This window comes from Miscanthus floridulus, chromosome 8, assembly GCF_019320115.1.
Source record: "Miscanthus floridulus cultivar M001 chromosome 8, ASM1932011v1, whole genome shotgun sequence".
In the NCBI taxonomy this organism is placed as follows: Eukaryota; Viridiplantae; Streptophyta; class Magnoliopsida; order Poales; family Poaceae; genus Miscanthus; species Miscanthus floridulus.
The window spans coordinates 143,858,800-143,872,212 of NC_089587.1; the positions used below are offsets into that span (position 1 = coordinate 143,858,800).

The 13,413-nt window shown below is 43.1% G+C and overlaps 1 protein-coding gene and 1 pseudogene across 1 annotated transcript; both read left to right on the forward strand.

Moving 5' to 3' along the window:
* Nucleotides 1-328: 328 nt before the first annotated feature.
* LOC136469961 (uncharacterized) lies at nt 329-2,852 on the forward strand (annotated as a pseudogene).
* Nucleotides 2,853-11,884: 9,032 nt separating this feature from the next.
* LOC136469962 (uncharacterized) lies at nt 11,885-13,163 on the forward strand. Its single transcript, XM_066467964.1, has 3 exons — nt 11,885-11,930; nt 12,125-12,153; nt 12,267-13,163. Exons 1-3 carry the CDS (start codon nt 11,885-11,887, stop codon nt 13,161-13,163), a joined length of 972 nt encoding a protein of 323 aa, XP_066324061.1.
* The last annotated feature ends 250 nt before the right edge of the window (nt 13,164-13,413 follow it).

Below are 13,413 nucleotides of genomic sequence, written 5' to 3' on the forward strand. Positions count from 1 at the left end.
AAATTATTCTCATCAAGAGATTATGATTTTCCTTCATGCAAAACAACTGAACATGATTATCTACCACGTTGCGGTGGCGGTCGATCCCTAGGGTGGCGATCACGCCGCCGGCTAATGGGAGGTGGCTGTTCACTGGCCTTAGCTAGCAAGAGGACAATCTCGCGGGGTCGATTGTGCCTAGGCCAGGCACTTCACTGATCGCTGCTGATTCCTCCTACTTTTTGCAGGAACGGGCATACATAATGCTACTAGTGGTGAGTACATGACCTCGAGGCCTTTGCGTGCCCCTTGTAGGACACCGAGGAGCTCAACGTTGCCGACAGGGCTGATGGCGCTCATTGAAATCGGTGATTGTGAGTGTACAGATCAGTGTCAAAATTCAGTCAACCTTGATAATCGTTTTTTCCTATTTTTGTATGGTGCTTAATCTATCGCTGTATCATGGAACAGGATGATGCTAGGGACGATGATGAGGAAGAAGATGATGGGGTTCATACACCGTTGATATTTTCTATCTAATCTTTGCATGACTCGATTGTCACGTGTAATTTTGTACCTTTGGATAGTTTCATAAAAAATAATAAGATTATTGCTGGTAATAATACAAATAGGAACTGTTTAAGGTAGTGAAATATCTTACCACATTATTTCTCTGAGCTCTAGAATTAATAAGGTGGTAGTATGTACTACTAAATCATAATCTTGAGCTGGTAGCCATAATTGGCTTCTTGCTAGAAAGAGATAGAATGCTAATCGAATTTACATAATCTTGTGATGATGTTCCCACCTCTATGAACAAGCAGGCATGAACAAGCAAGCATGACAGTTTGGAAGAAACTAGCAGTGACTTGATATTTATCTTCTGTTGGTGAAGTGAAAGTAGCAGCAACTGTTGGATTATTCAGATAAGCAAGGGAAATGGTTGTTTTTGTCTCCCTGTTTTCTTTAGCTCAACAGACTTAATTTATGACTATGGTGCTGGTTATTTATGCATTCCATTAGACATCAATGATTCATTCGTGATTTGTAGCCTGTAGATGTAAAATAACAATCATACTAATATCCATTGCTTTAATATTTGTCTGATCTTTTCATGTTTAAATGGTGTAAGTTTTGTTCCTTTTTTTCTTTGAGATGAATTTTTTTTACTAATAATCCACAGATGATAAAGCAGTTGAGGGCAAAATCAAGGATGATAGCATTGTTGAAGGCAGAGCCACCGATGACAAAGTTGTTGAGACAGAGCAAAGAATGATGAGGACATTGAGGACGGAATAAAGGATGATAAGGCCGTTGAATGTCAAGTCACTAATGATAAACCTATTTAGAGCAAAGTAACTAATGGTAATGCCATTGAGGACAGAGAGATTGAAGGTAAAGCCACTGAAGAGGCAAAGGAGATAGATATTTAGATGAAACTATGTGATTAGATTTGGGGCACTGACTATGGAATTGCTAATACTGAAGAAAACCTAGCTGATAATGGCAACTAAGTTTCGTATGAAAATAATGAGGCTGCTCTTGAGGTTTCTCTCTACTCTATGGTGCTAGAGCATGGTTGTTCATCACATAAGTTTCATATGCTAGCTCCCCATTTATCTAGGATTTACATTCATGTATCAAAATTTTAGTCCTCAGATAGGAAAGCTTCAGTTGCAAAAAATTCAGTTTCTAGGCTTCTGCTTGTTTCAAAATCTCATGGCAATGATGTTTCAAGGTAAATTATGACTACGCTCTACCGCTTGTTTCCCTTATTGTTGTTAGCATCAATTCTTCCAGATCAAAATTTAAGAAGTAAGAACCTAATTTTGATGTAGGCTAACATTTTGGCTATCGAACACATTTGTCCTAAGAGATCGTTGCACAAACATTTGGTACTTCACGACAATCAAGTCCATTTAAGATTTTCAGCACAAATGGTGCAAAGAAGCCTGAGGGGAGTTTCACTGCAACACGATGGAAAAGTAACTACAATGGCAAGTATACCTAATATCATGAAGCAGCTAGATGATTGCCACGAAACCAGCACATTGTAGATGCATTGGAGAAGATGTGGTGGCATATAAAGGTTAACCCTATTACTGTCTTGGCACTTTCCAAAAAGCTGAGTATGGCTCCTATAAAACAGTGATGAGTAAAACCTACTGCAAACTAATTCATTTTTTAGTTTTCTGAAGGATTTTCATTTCACATGCAATGACACCCCAGATGCAAACCCCTATAGAAGATTTGTCAACTCCAAAGATTGGGAGGTTGTTAGGGCTTTCTAGGTGATCAGCAACATATGAGTTTTTCTATTGATCTTTGGAAAACTGCATTTGATGATGCATTCAGCAGAAGTTGTCCTCTTCGTGCTGGTGGACATGAGTGTGGATGTTTACCAGTGTTAGCAAAATTGGTATGCTTTCAGATGCTGATTTTTGTTTCTTTGGTAATGGTATCTTTTATGTGAAGTCATGGATTTTTTTATGTTTCTATCAGGTGATGGAGCATTGCGTAGCTCATTTAGATATTGCTATGTTTTATGCCATCCTTCGTGAATCAGAGATTGAGATACCCACGGATGCTATATCTGACCCAATTATGGACTCAAGAGTTCTGCCGATTCTAGCTGACGACTTAAGCTTTGGATCAGGCACACAACTTAAGAACTCTATATGTGCTTAAATTATGAAATGCTTACAATTGCATGATGAACAAACAAACAACCTAGAATAGGGACTATACATGATACCTCCCTTGCACTATTGATTGTTAACACATGATATATACTTCTGTGGGTTGGGAATTGGTCCAGATAGTTGTCTAATACGTTTATAGTTACCTGTCCAAATCTAATTATCTTATTCTGAAAGATATTATCTTTGTCTTTTTTCATGCATGCTAGGGCCCTTAAACTGATGGTTTATAGTCAAGTAGAAGGTAAAATACTAATGATTTCTTGAACTTTATAATGGTCTATACAACATGAAGACTTATGTAATATTGGTATTTTGTACATCATACTTATAGGTAATAGTACAACACATATCCATACATATGTTATCGTAACATTGTTTTTTCCCGTTGCATTGTACGAGCAGTTACCTATATTTACACATATACTCGAACCTATGTACATGAAGGTATGGAGATGCGGTGGAACTTATTCGTGGATCTATTGGCGCACGAAAGAAATGAATATCAGAGATTTTCTCCTACCAATATAAAACATTATCTTAGCCGCATCACGGAAAAATCTATATAGTAGAGCCTTTGAGCCTACGACGTCATGCTCTCTGGGACTGTGTTAAATTTATAAACTTTATTTTTTAGATTAAATATCACTTTAACGTTGGTATTTAATTTTTATAGTATTATTATCTTATCGTACGATCCATATATTTTTTTTTTATAAAATATTAACTATCCTGTATCAACGCACGACACACTGCCATAACTGAAAGTAGGATCACGTGTGTTTCACACTCGCACTAAATATATATGACCTTTTTGTTTGGGCCACCCAGCCAGGCACCAGCCAGGCTTGGCTATGCCAGTCTCAAGACCGCCCGGAATCGGCTCCTCATCCGACGCTCGCCCCACCCCGCAGCTAGGTTCGCCGGCGCGTTGGCTCCTCCTCTGGCGCTCCTCCCACCGCATATGGTCCTCCTCCGGCGGCAGTGAGCTCGCGCATCGCGTGGCGCGGCGGATGACCCTGTGACTCGCGCCGGGGAGCTCGCGGATCCTGGATGCTGGGTCGCTGGGGAGCTCGCGGATGGAGCTCGGCCGCGCCGCTCGGCCACTGCGCCATGGCTTGGATGCGCCGCTGAGATCTGTTTGAGCATCGACGGCGGTGGCGGCGATGCGCGGGTCCACCAGGTCCTCCACGCGCCGGCTTCCGACCATGCCCCTGAAGCTCGAAGCTCCTACCGCCGGCGCCGCCACTCCATTGTGCGCTCCAGGTCTCGGGTCCCAGACGTTGCCGTGGGGCAGCTGGGTCACCCTGCAAGAGCGCCGCGCATCAGGCCGAAGAGACCTACCAGCTGCAGCTCGCGCTCGCGCTCCGCCTCTGCGCCATCACTGCGTGTGCCACCGACCTGGCCTTCCTCAACCCAGGCGATTCAGGAGCAGCAGGTGCAACAGCAACGGGAGGGCCTTCCCTCTCGCGCAGCCCGCGCCCTCTGCAACCTTGCTGCCGATGTGGTGGTCCGACTCGCTGGCTTCCCACGATCGACGTCCTCTCCTCAGCTCGAAGCTCCACTCCACACCGCCCTGCTCTGCTGTAGCCTGCGTCGTCGCGGGCTCGCGGCCGCGCCCGGCCCGTCACGTCGCGCCCTCGCCTGGAAGCAGCAGGCGAGCCGCATGCAGCATTGCAGTGCAGGTGCAGCCCCTCTCTCTCTCTCTCTCTCTCTTTGGTGTTGCCGTGCGGCGGCGGCCAGCTCCTTACTCGAGCAGCGGCGGCCTGCTGTTGCCATGCGCGACCTGGTGTTGCCAAGGTGCTCGTCGATGTGCTCGCTGAGGTGCTTGCCAAGGTGCTCGCCGGCGAGGTGCTCGCTAGTGCCTCCTTCGCACCCACCACCTGTTCGACGAAATCCCTCGAAAAGGGGTAAACTTACCACGTTGAAGAAGGGGTGACTCTATGCAAAGTAAATTAGGCAACCAAACACATCATTTGCTAGTTAGGCTCAGATAACGCAAATAACTAACCAACTAGTGATTAGCTTGGTGGGAGCAAGCTAAGGCTGCTCAGACCAAGATTATAGCCAAGCTAGAAATAGACCAGGAAACCAAACACACCCGTAGTTAATTATTACTTTGTTTGAGAACAAGCAGTTAACAAGCTGTTGAATATAAGACATTTATCTTAATTATTGAAATAAAATGGAAGATGGTTTTACGAAGATCTATTAATTAGCAGTTCAACACATTCTAACAAATTCAAGAACGATCTTAACTTAGAGAGTTTAGATCAATAGCGAGCGTTAGGATGTTGCTAATGTTTGGATGTATAGTACGGTTGACATGGAAACCCTATTTTTAACTGAGTCAAATTCTTGTTAAAAAAACATGCAAAGGCATAAAATTGTACATGAGCTACCAGTACAATGAAAGGTGCGCGGTAGCCTTAGGGGCTTAACGTCCCACAAGTTCTCGTGGTTACTTTACTGATAACATACTGTCGGATCTAGCAATGAAGCCAGTTTAGAACTGACATTGAAGCAGGGTTAGAACAGGATGATCTTTCATCATCTCACTCTTCAAACTAAACAACCTATAATGACATGGCAAACCATATATATGGGTGGATGATGTACACACATATCTATATCTATATAACCTATATGGATAGAGGCAACTAGCAATCATTGATTTTGCTATAAAGCTGCAACCATGTTAAGCCATGTCACTTAGATTTCTATTACCGTCAAATCATACGTATCCTCTCAAATCTATCGTCCATGTATTATCCCCTCATCTTCCACTGGCCCACCCCGTCGGCTTCCTATTCCATATAACGGCCTGTTCCCAGCCATCGTGGCCGCCTACACAAACTGAAAGTTGCTCATCCACCAGACCACCACGGCTCATTCATGAATGTGAAACTGATGACGCAACCAACGGACTCTCCTCCACCGATATAAAATGGAACACATGCTTTCTTGAGGAATGGCCATCGTCACGTGGCAACCAGAGAGACCTTTTTTTTTTTGAATCAGGCAACCAGCGAGAGCTTAGTATATCTGAAAGTATCCTTTCATTTTTATGTATTTTTTTAAAAAAAATCTTCATAGAGAGTTGTTGACACTAAAAAAATGTCCTAAGGTGATTTTGGGCATCATGAATAAATTATAAACATCTTAGGCATGTTGGAGGTGCCTGGCGAAGATGGATCACCTCCGCCGCGCCTAGCCCTGCACGGTGATCAGCTGCTCCTGGACGACTGAAAAGGAGACAAGAAAACGATACAATTGAAGACACGACGTCACACGAAGTGAAAGAGCAAGATCATATCCAAATGCCTTACCAGCGAGGCGCGCCTGGGCCTCGGTGGCGGCAAGCTCTGCCGTTTCCGTTTCCCGCTTCGCAGCGGCAACGGAGAGGCGCAGCAGCAGGACCCTGCGGAACTGATGAACTAGCAGCAGCAGGGCTGCGCAGGGCAGAAAGGTGGCGACTGTACATACAAACATAACCTTCCTAGCAGCCCTGTGCTCATCGGAGCCATCATAGGGGCCATCACCGGCATCCCAGCAGCCCCAATGACGAAGCCCAGCAATGCCAAACCATGGATACCAAAGTGCATTCAGTACCCTGGCTTGCCCAAATAAGCAACCCTCCATAATCGCAACACTTCCACTAGCACCTAGATCGAGCAGCCCCGCTGTGCCTTGATGCAAGTTGTACCCAATCTTGAAGGCCTTCTTCCAATGCCGCCGTTGCCGCCGGAGGAATTGGACAAGGAGCGCCATGGCGATGAAGAAAAAAAGATGGTTGGCTCAAGAGCTTTATCGATTTGTATCTATTCCAAAAGAGATTGAAGGAGGAAGAGTATGTGGAATGAGGCCAAGAGGTGCACCCAGACCCAGCTTAAATAGGCCAACCTTCAAGATGGAGAAGCAAAAAGAAGCAATTAAGATGCGTGATCTAGGCATACGCATCAGGGAAGACGAGGTATATGATGGTTCCCGGCGGAAGTGCTGAGATGGTGTTGGAAGTTGGGACATTCAACACTCACACTGAATTTACCGTCGGTAGATCAAACGGTCGTGGAGAGCCGGCAGTCAAAACGCGTATCTCAGTCGGCTCAGCCTTCTAAACGATGGTGAAATTCAACCCCACTAGCACCGCCGCATCTATCGTTAACCCATCGGTGGTAGAAGTTTTAACTGCCAGTTTGATTCCTTACGAGACCTTGAAATCGATCCATCCAATGGTGTAAGTATCACACTATTGCTTATGTCTTCTACGACAGTGAAAGTGGCGACAGTGATAACTCAATTTGTAGTAGTGATTGTTTTGCATGGAATTGCACTAAGATGCTTGGATTGAGCCGAGAGCTTGTTGAGCATCAGCTCCCCATTAAGAATGGATTCAGACCTTTCAAGCAACACCCCCTCTGCTTTAACTCTATAATATATGACCCGATTAAAGAGGAGATTAATCGGTTGTTGCAAGCGGAAGTTTATTCAGCCATGCAGGTATGCGGAGTGGGTCTCTAATATTGTGCCTATTGAGAAGAAAGATTCTGGGAAAATCAGAGTTTGTATTGATTTTAGAGATATGAATAGAGCTACTCTGAAAGATGAATATCCTATGCCTATAGCCGTATATGCTTATCAATGATGCTTTAGGACATCGGGTTATTAGCTTTCTTGATGATAATGCCCGGTTATAATCAGATTTTTATGGCCGAAGAAGATATGTCCATTACGGCCTTCATATGTCCTAGGTTTGTTGGTCTCTTTGAGTGGGTTGTGTTGACATTTGGATTAAAGAACGTAGGTGCTACTTATCAAAGAACAATGAATTTGATCTTCCATGATCTAATTGGGGTGATCATGGAAGTGTATATTGATGATATTGTGATTAAACGGCCGCCCATGCATCTCATTTGACTGATTTATGTCTTGCTTTTGAGAGGATGCGCCGCTATGGTTTGAAGATGAACCCACTCAAATGTGCTTTTGGAGTATTGGCTTGGAAGTTCTTGGACTTCATTATTCATGATAAATGCACAGAGATTGATCCTAAGAGGATAAAGAAGATCAAGGGAGTTCAGGCACCTACATGCAAGAATGGCATGCAAAAGTTCATGGGGAAAGTGAACTACTTGAGGAGATTTATTGCTAACTTGTCCGGGAAAATTATTCCTTTCACCCCATATGAAAGTTGAAGGATGAATCTGAATTCACTTGGGGGGCAAAGCAGTAAGAAGCCTTTGAGAAGATAAAGGAATATTTGTCAACACCGCCAGTTCTTCGTGCACCTAGAAGGGGAGTTCCTTTCAAATTATATATTGTTGACGAAGAGAAAGTTATTGGGGCTGTTTTGACTCAAGAAGACGAAGCTAAAGAATATGTGATTGCTTATCTCGATCACCGTCTTCTTGATCCTGAGACAAGGTATGCCCATATTGAAAAATTATGCTTATCACTGTGCTATACTTGTGCTAAGATGAGACATTATCATTTGTCTAGTACATGTGTTGTTGCTTGCCAAGCCGATGTGATAAAGCACATGTTATATCGGCAAATCCTCAGTGGAAGGATAGGCAAATCGGCATACACACTAATTGGATATGATTTGACTTTTGAACATTTGAAAACATTAAAAGGTCAAGTTCTTGCTGATTTTATTGTTGAGCATGGTATTGATTTACATGATGACATCAATTACCTTACTTTTCCTCCATGAAAACTTTACTTTGATGGATCGGTTTGTAAAGATGGCCAAGGTGTTGGCATTGTTATTATTTCTCCCAATGGTGCTGAAATTGGGATGTCAAGCCGATTAAATTTCTATTGCACCAACAATCAAACCAAATATGAAGCTCTTTTATTCAGATTGACTATGCTGCGTTATATGGAGGTCAAACATGTTGAAGCCTATGGTGATTCTTTGCTAGTGGTATAGCAAGTTATTGGTGAATTCCAATGTTTAGAAGGATCACTAAGAATTTTCTTGATGCTTGTATTGATATCATTGATTCTTTTGCCAAATTCTGAATTCGGCATATCCAAGGCATGAAAATCAAAAGACCAACATATTAGCTCAACAAGTATCTGGCTATGACGTTGGTGGGCGTAATTTTCATATTCGAGAACAGTCGATGCATGAAAATCTGAGTTTTTTTTCCGTGCAGGTACAGACCAGTCAGCTCAGCCGACTCCCTTGTGACCAGCCCAGTCACCTCGCCTGAGTAGCTCCCAAATCAGCCTGGTATGACCTCCAATGATGTTGGGGCCGATTTAGAAGATTGGAGGACTCCCTTGTTGAGATATTTACGTGATCCAAGTGCTAAAGTTGATAAAAGCGTTCCGCGGAGTGCATTTAAATATACGTTGCATAATGATGAGCTTTACCGAAGAACCGTCGAAGATTTGTTGCTTAAGTGCCTGGGATTTGATCAAGCAAGAGTGGCTACGGGAGAAGTGCATGAAGGTATTTGTGGTACGCATCAATCGACCCCTAAGATGAAGTGGTTATTGCGTAGAGCCAGTTTTTATTGGCCTACTATGATGGATGATTGTTTTCGTTACTACAATGGTTGTGAAGAGTGCCAAAGGTTTGGAAATATTTTAGCTTGTGCCTGCTACTATACTTCATCCTATCATCAAACCATGACCTTTTCATGGGGGTGGGGGGCTAGACTTCATTGGCCAAATTCATCCCCTATCTTCAAAGGGACACTGTTTTGTCTTGGTTGCTACGGATTGTTTCACAAAGTAGACATAAGCAGTTCCTTTGAAGAATATGACACACAAGTAGGTAATTGAGTTCATCACAGATCATATTATTCATAGATTCGGCATCCCTCAAATATTAACTACAGATCAAGGGACATTGTTTGTGTCCAAGGAGATGAGGGAATTTGCCGAATCATTTAAAATCAAGTTGCTCAATTCATCTCCATACTATGCTTAAGCTAATGGCTAGGCTGAGTGTAGTAACAAGACTTTGATCAATCTTATCAAGAAGAAAATTGAGGAAAACCCAAGAAGGTGACATGAAGTTTTGTCTAAAGCTATGTGGGCACATTGCATATCAAGGCATGGTGCTACAAAAGTTACTCCTTTTGAGATAGTATATGGTCAAGAGGCTGTGTTACCTGTCAAAGTGAATTTGGATGGATATAGGCTTGCTAAACAAAATGATCTATCTACTATTATGTATCATGATATGATGATGGACAATGTCGATGAGGTGACCAATAAAAGATTAAAGGGGAGATGGAGAAAGACAAAGCTTGAGTTGCCAAAGCATATAACAAGAAAGTCAAGAGCAAATCGTTCCAAGTGGAAGATTTAGTGTGGAAAACCATACTACCAATTGGATCGAAAAGCAACAAGTTTGGCAAGTGGTCACCAAATTGGGAGGGTCCTTATAAAGTGATCAAAGTGATATTCAGTAATTCATATATGCTAGAGACATTGCAAGGTGAACGTTTCACAAAAGCAATAAATGGGAGTACATGAAAAGTATTTTCCAAGTGTTTGGCAAGAAGCCTAAGTGCTCTACCAAGCAATGGCCGATACATGTACCACCCTTAGAACAAAAATGGCTAATCTATACATCGCCCTTAGTCACTAAGCAGCCGATGAGATGGGTATCGCCGCTGTTTGGTTTTGTTTGATTAAGTGTTTCAGGTTCATTCATCATTCGCCTGAAAACAGGGGGCATATGTTGACACTCAAAAATGTCCTAAGATGATTTCAGGCACCATGAATAAGTTATAAACATCTTAGGCATGTTGGAGGTTGAATGGCGCATCAAAAAATTAAAGAATCACGTGGAGAAAGTCGGCTTAGCTGACTCCTGTAGTCGGCTTAGCTAATTTAGCTGGTCCAGTCGGCTAACCGACTCCCCCCTGATGGCTGGCCAAGCCAACACCTGAGCCCACAAAAGTCGGCTAAGCCAACTCGTCCTGGAAACCGAGTTGGAGACTTCCTAAAATTGGTTTTTGTTACATTTTTTACATTAGAAACTTGGAGAACACATTTTGAAGATGTTTCCTACTGGGATAAGACAACCCCCTCTATATATATGAGATGATCATGGCTGATTGAGTTCCCATCTATCCAGGTGAACCAAAACACATCTATCATGTAATTTTGCCCCGTTGCTCCTCTCTCGACCCCTCCTGGTATTCGGCACATCTCTCAGTGATATTTATCGGCATCCTACAAGGCCTTGCTGGTTCTAGGAGATCCTCCATGTGCTCCTCCCTAATAGGTCTCCCTAGGAGAAGTTCGGGAGCGTTTTCGGCCAAGAACGGGCTCTACATCGTTCTTACCGGTCTCTAGGTCAGTTTGATCGATTACGCTATGTTCTTGCTACATTGTAGGTTGTGTGCAACCTCTTTGGGTGTCCAAGGCCCTACTGGTGTGTCGACTTGAGGTCATCTTCAATGTCAACAAGAGTATATCTGAAAGTATTCTTTAAATCTCTACAACAATGCGGGGGAATCACCTAGTATATAAATATGGTACTGACCTGTTCCCTTGTATCCATCTAGGGAAGGGGTCCCTTAAGGTGTTTTTGATGACACTCGGCCAGATAATGACCACCGGTATCTCTCCTCGCATGTTGTTGATGACCATCTCCCCCATGGCCTTGGTGAACACATAAGTACCATGCCAGCCATGCAGTTTTGCCCTACAAATTAATGAAATGACAAACAACACAGACCAAACATACTTCATGTAATGCAATCCTACATTATTCGTGCATGCATATGTGTTCGGTACCATGCCACTGCATTTTGAGGTGAATCGACAACTCAATATATAAGCGCATGAGTAAATTGCACGGCTGGTCCTTAAAGTATTAGGTTGATTTCGTCTGGGTCCCCAAACTATGAAATCACACTCTTGGCTCCCCAATCTACTTAATTCGGTTCATCTAGGTCCTAAACAGCCCAGGCGGTGTCAAGCAGTCGACATGGAGCACGTGAGGAACATGTGACCCTCGGCAGCTATTGGCTTTTTAGCCAAAAAGCCCTCGCACGATTTCACCTTCTCCACCTCACTCCTTTCCAGAACTCTCAGACCTTGACGAAGGGGACAAGGGGCAGAGGGTGGCGATGCCGTTGACTAGAGCTATTCGTGGAGGCGGCGTAGGCATAGAGCATGGACGACTCAATGGCCGCGCCTAGAGGGCCCGCTAGGCGCAGGCATTGGGGGAGATGGCCGCCAGATTGCATCAGAAAGGAGAGCTAGTGGCTAAATACGGTGAGTTGAAGAAACCCTATCTTGATCTAGACTCTCTATTGAGTTTTTGCTATGGATTTGCAGACATTACTATAGATTTAGGCCATTTTCATTTGAAAGTAGTTGATTTGTAGACATGAATGGCGGTGTTCTAGGGTTCTTGGTACAGATGAGAAAATTTTTGAACTGAATGTTGAAAATTGGTTGAAATATAGGTCCAGGGTCTAACCAGTTCAGTCTAAAGGTGCATCATGGTGTTTTTTTGTTGGTGTTCGGGAGAGCCATGCTTACCTCGGTGGTAAAATTGACTAGTTTGATCGATGTGATGCTGATACTTGGTCACCCCTATGGATAAAGGACTTTGTGGAAGAGTTAGGTTATGATAAGGAATCACGTACACTGAAGGTGCATTGGTTATTGCCAGGGAAGACAATAACAGATGGTTTGAGACTTATAGAGACTGATAGTGACATAATGGTCATGATGTTTGTGATTGATAGGGTGAGGAACCTAGTCATTTATCTTGATCATTATGATATGATTTGTTCTAGTATCAACTGGGATGACATTGTAGCAAATCATGTCTGTAGTTTGCCCAAGGTCTTTAGTCCTATTAAGGTTGTGACAGCTGAAAGGAAGGAAGGGGAGAAATTGCCAGTGTTTTACACAAACCTAAGGAAGGCCATTGAGTGGAACCAAGATCCAGTACATGATGGCATTGAGGCAGATGACAGTAATTCAGATGACTCAGACTTTAATTATAGTGATTATGAGATTAGATTTTCTGATGATGACCTATTTGCTGACAATGTCGATGCTGGTGTGTTTGATGAAGGGGCAACTAAGGGTTGTAAAATGTTCAAATGGAAGAAGGCTACGGGCAGCAAACTCAAGAGGAAGCAATCTATGACTATGTCAGTTGGAGATGAGGATGAATCAATAGAAGAGGAAGAGATTGACTTGGTAGATTCTGATGAAGGTAGCAATAGGAACATGTTCAGGGAATTTCGGCATGGAGATTTGTTGAATCCATCATTTAGGGTAGGGCAAGTATTTGGTACAGTTGAGCTTGTGAGGAAGGCCATCACAGAGTGCAACCTTAGGAATAGGGTAGAGATCAAAATGCCTAGAAATGATAGGAAGAGAGTCAAGGCTCATTATGCTGAAGGGTGTCCATGGAACTTCTATGCATCCATGGATAGTAGGGCAAATTGTTTTCAAGTGAAGACAAACAATGGCCATCACATCTGCTAGAAAAAGTGAATGATCAAGACTTGTACCTCCAAATGGCTTGCAGAGAAGTACATGGAAACATTTAGGGCAGACAACAAGATGACCCTCCTAACTTTGCAAGAACTGTTTAAAAGGAATGGAACCTTACTCCATCTAGAACCAAGCTATGGAGAGCAAGAAAATTTGCATTGTAGACTATATATGGTGATGAGTTGAAGCAGTACTCTCAGTTGTGGGATTATTGGCAAGAGTTGAAAAGGTCCAATCCTAG

Coding starts and splice junctions, on each gene's coding strand:
- LOC136469962 (XM_066467964.1), top strand. CDS start 11,885: ATGGCCGCCAGATTGCATCAGAAAGGAGAGCTAGTGGCTAAATACG. Junction 11,931..12,124: donor AGAGCTAGTGGCTAAATACG/GTGAGTTGAAGA, acceptor GTTGAAATATAG/GTCCAGGGTCTAACCAGTTC. Junction 12,154..12,266: donor CTAACCAGTTCAGTCTAAAG/GTGCATCATGGT, acceptor CTATGGATAAAG/GACTTTGTGGAAGAGTTAGG.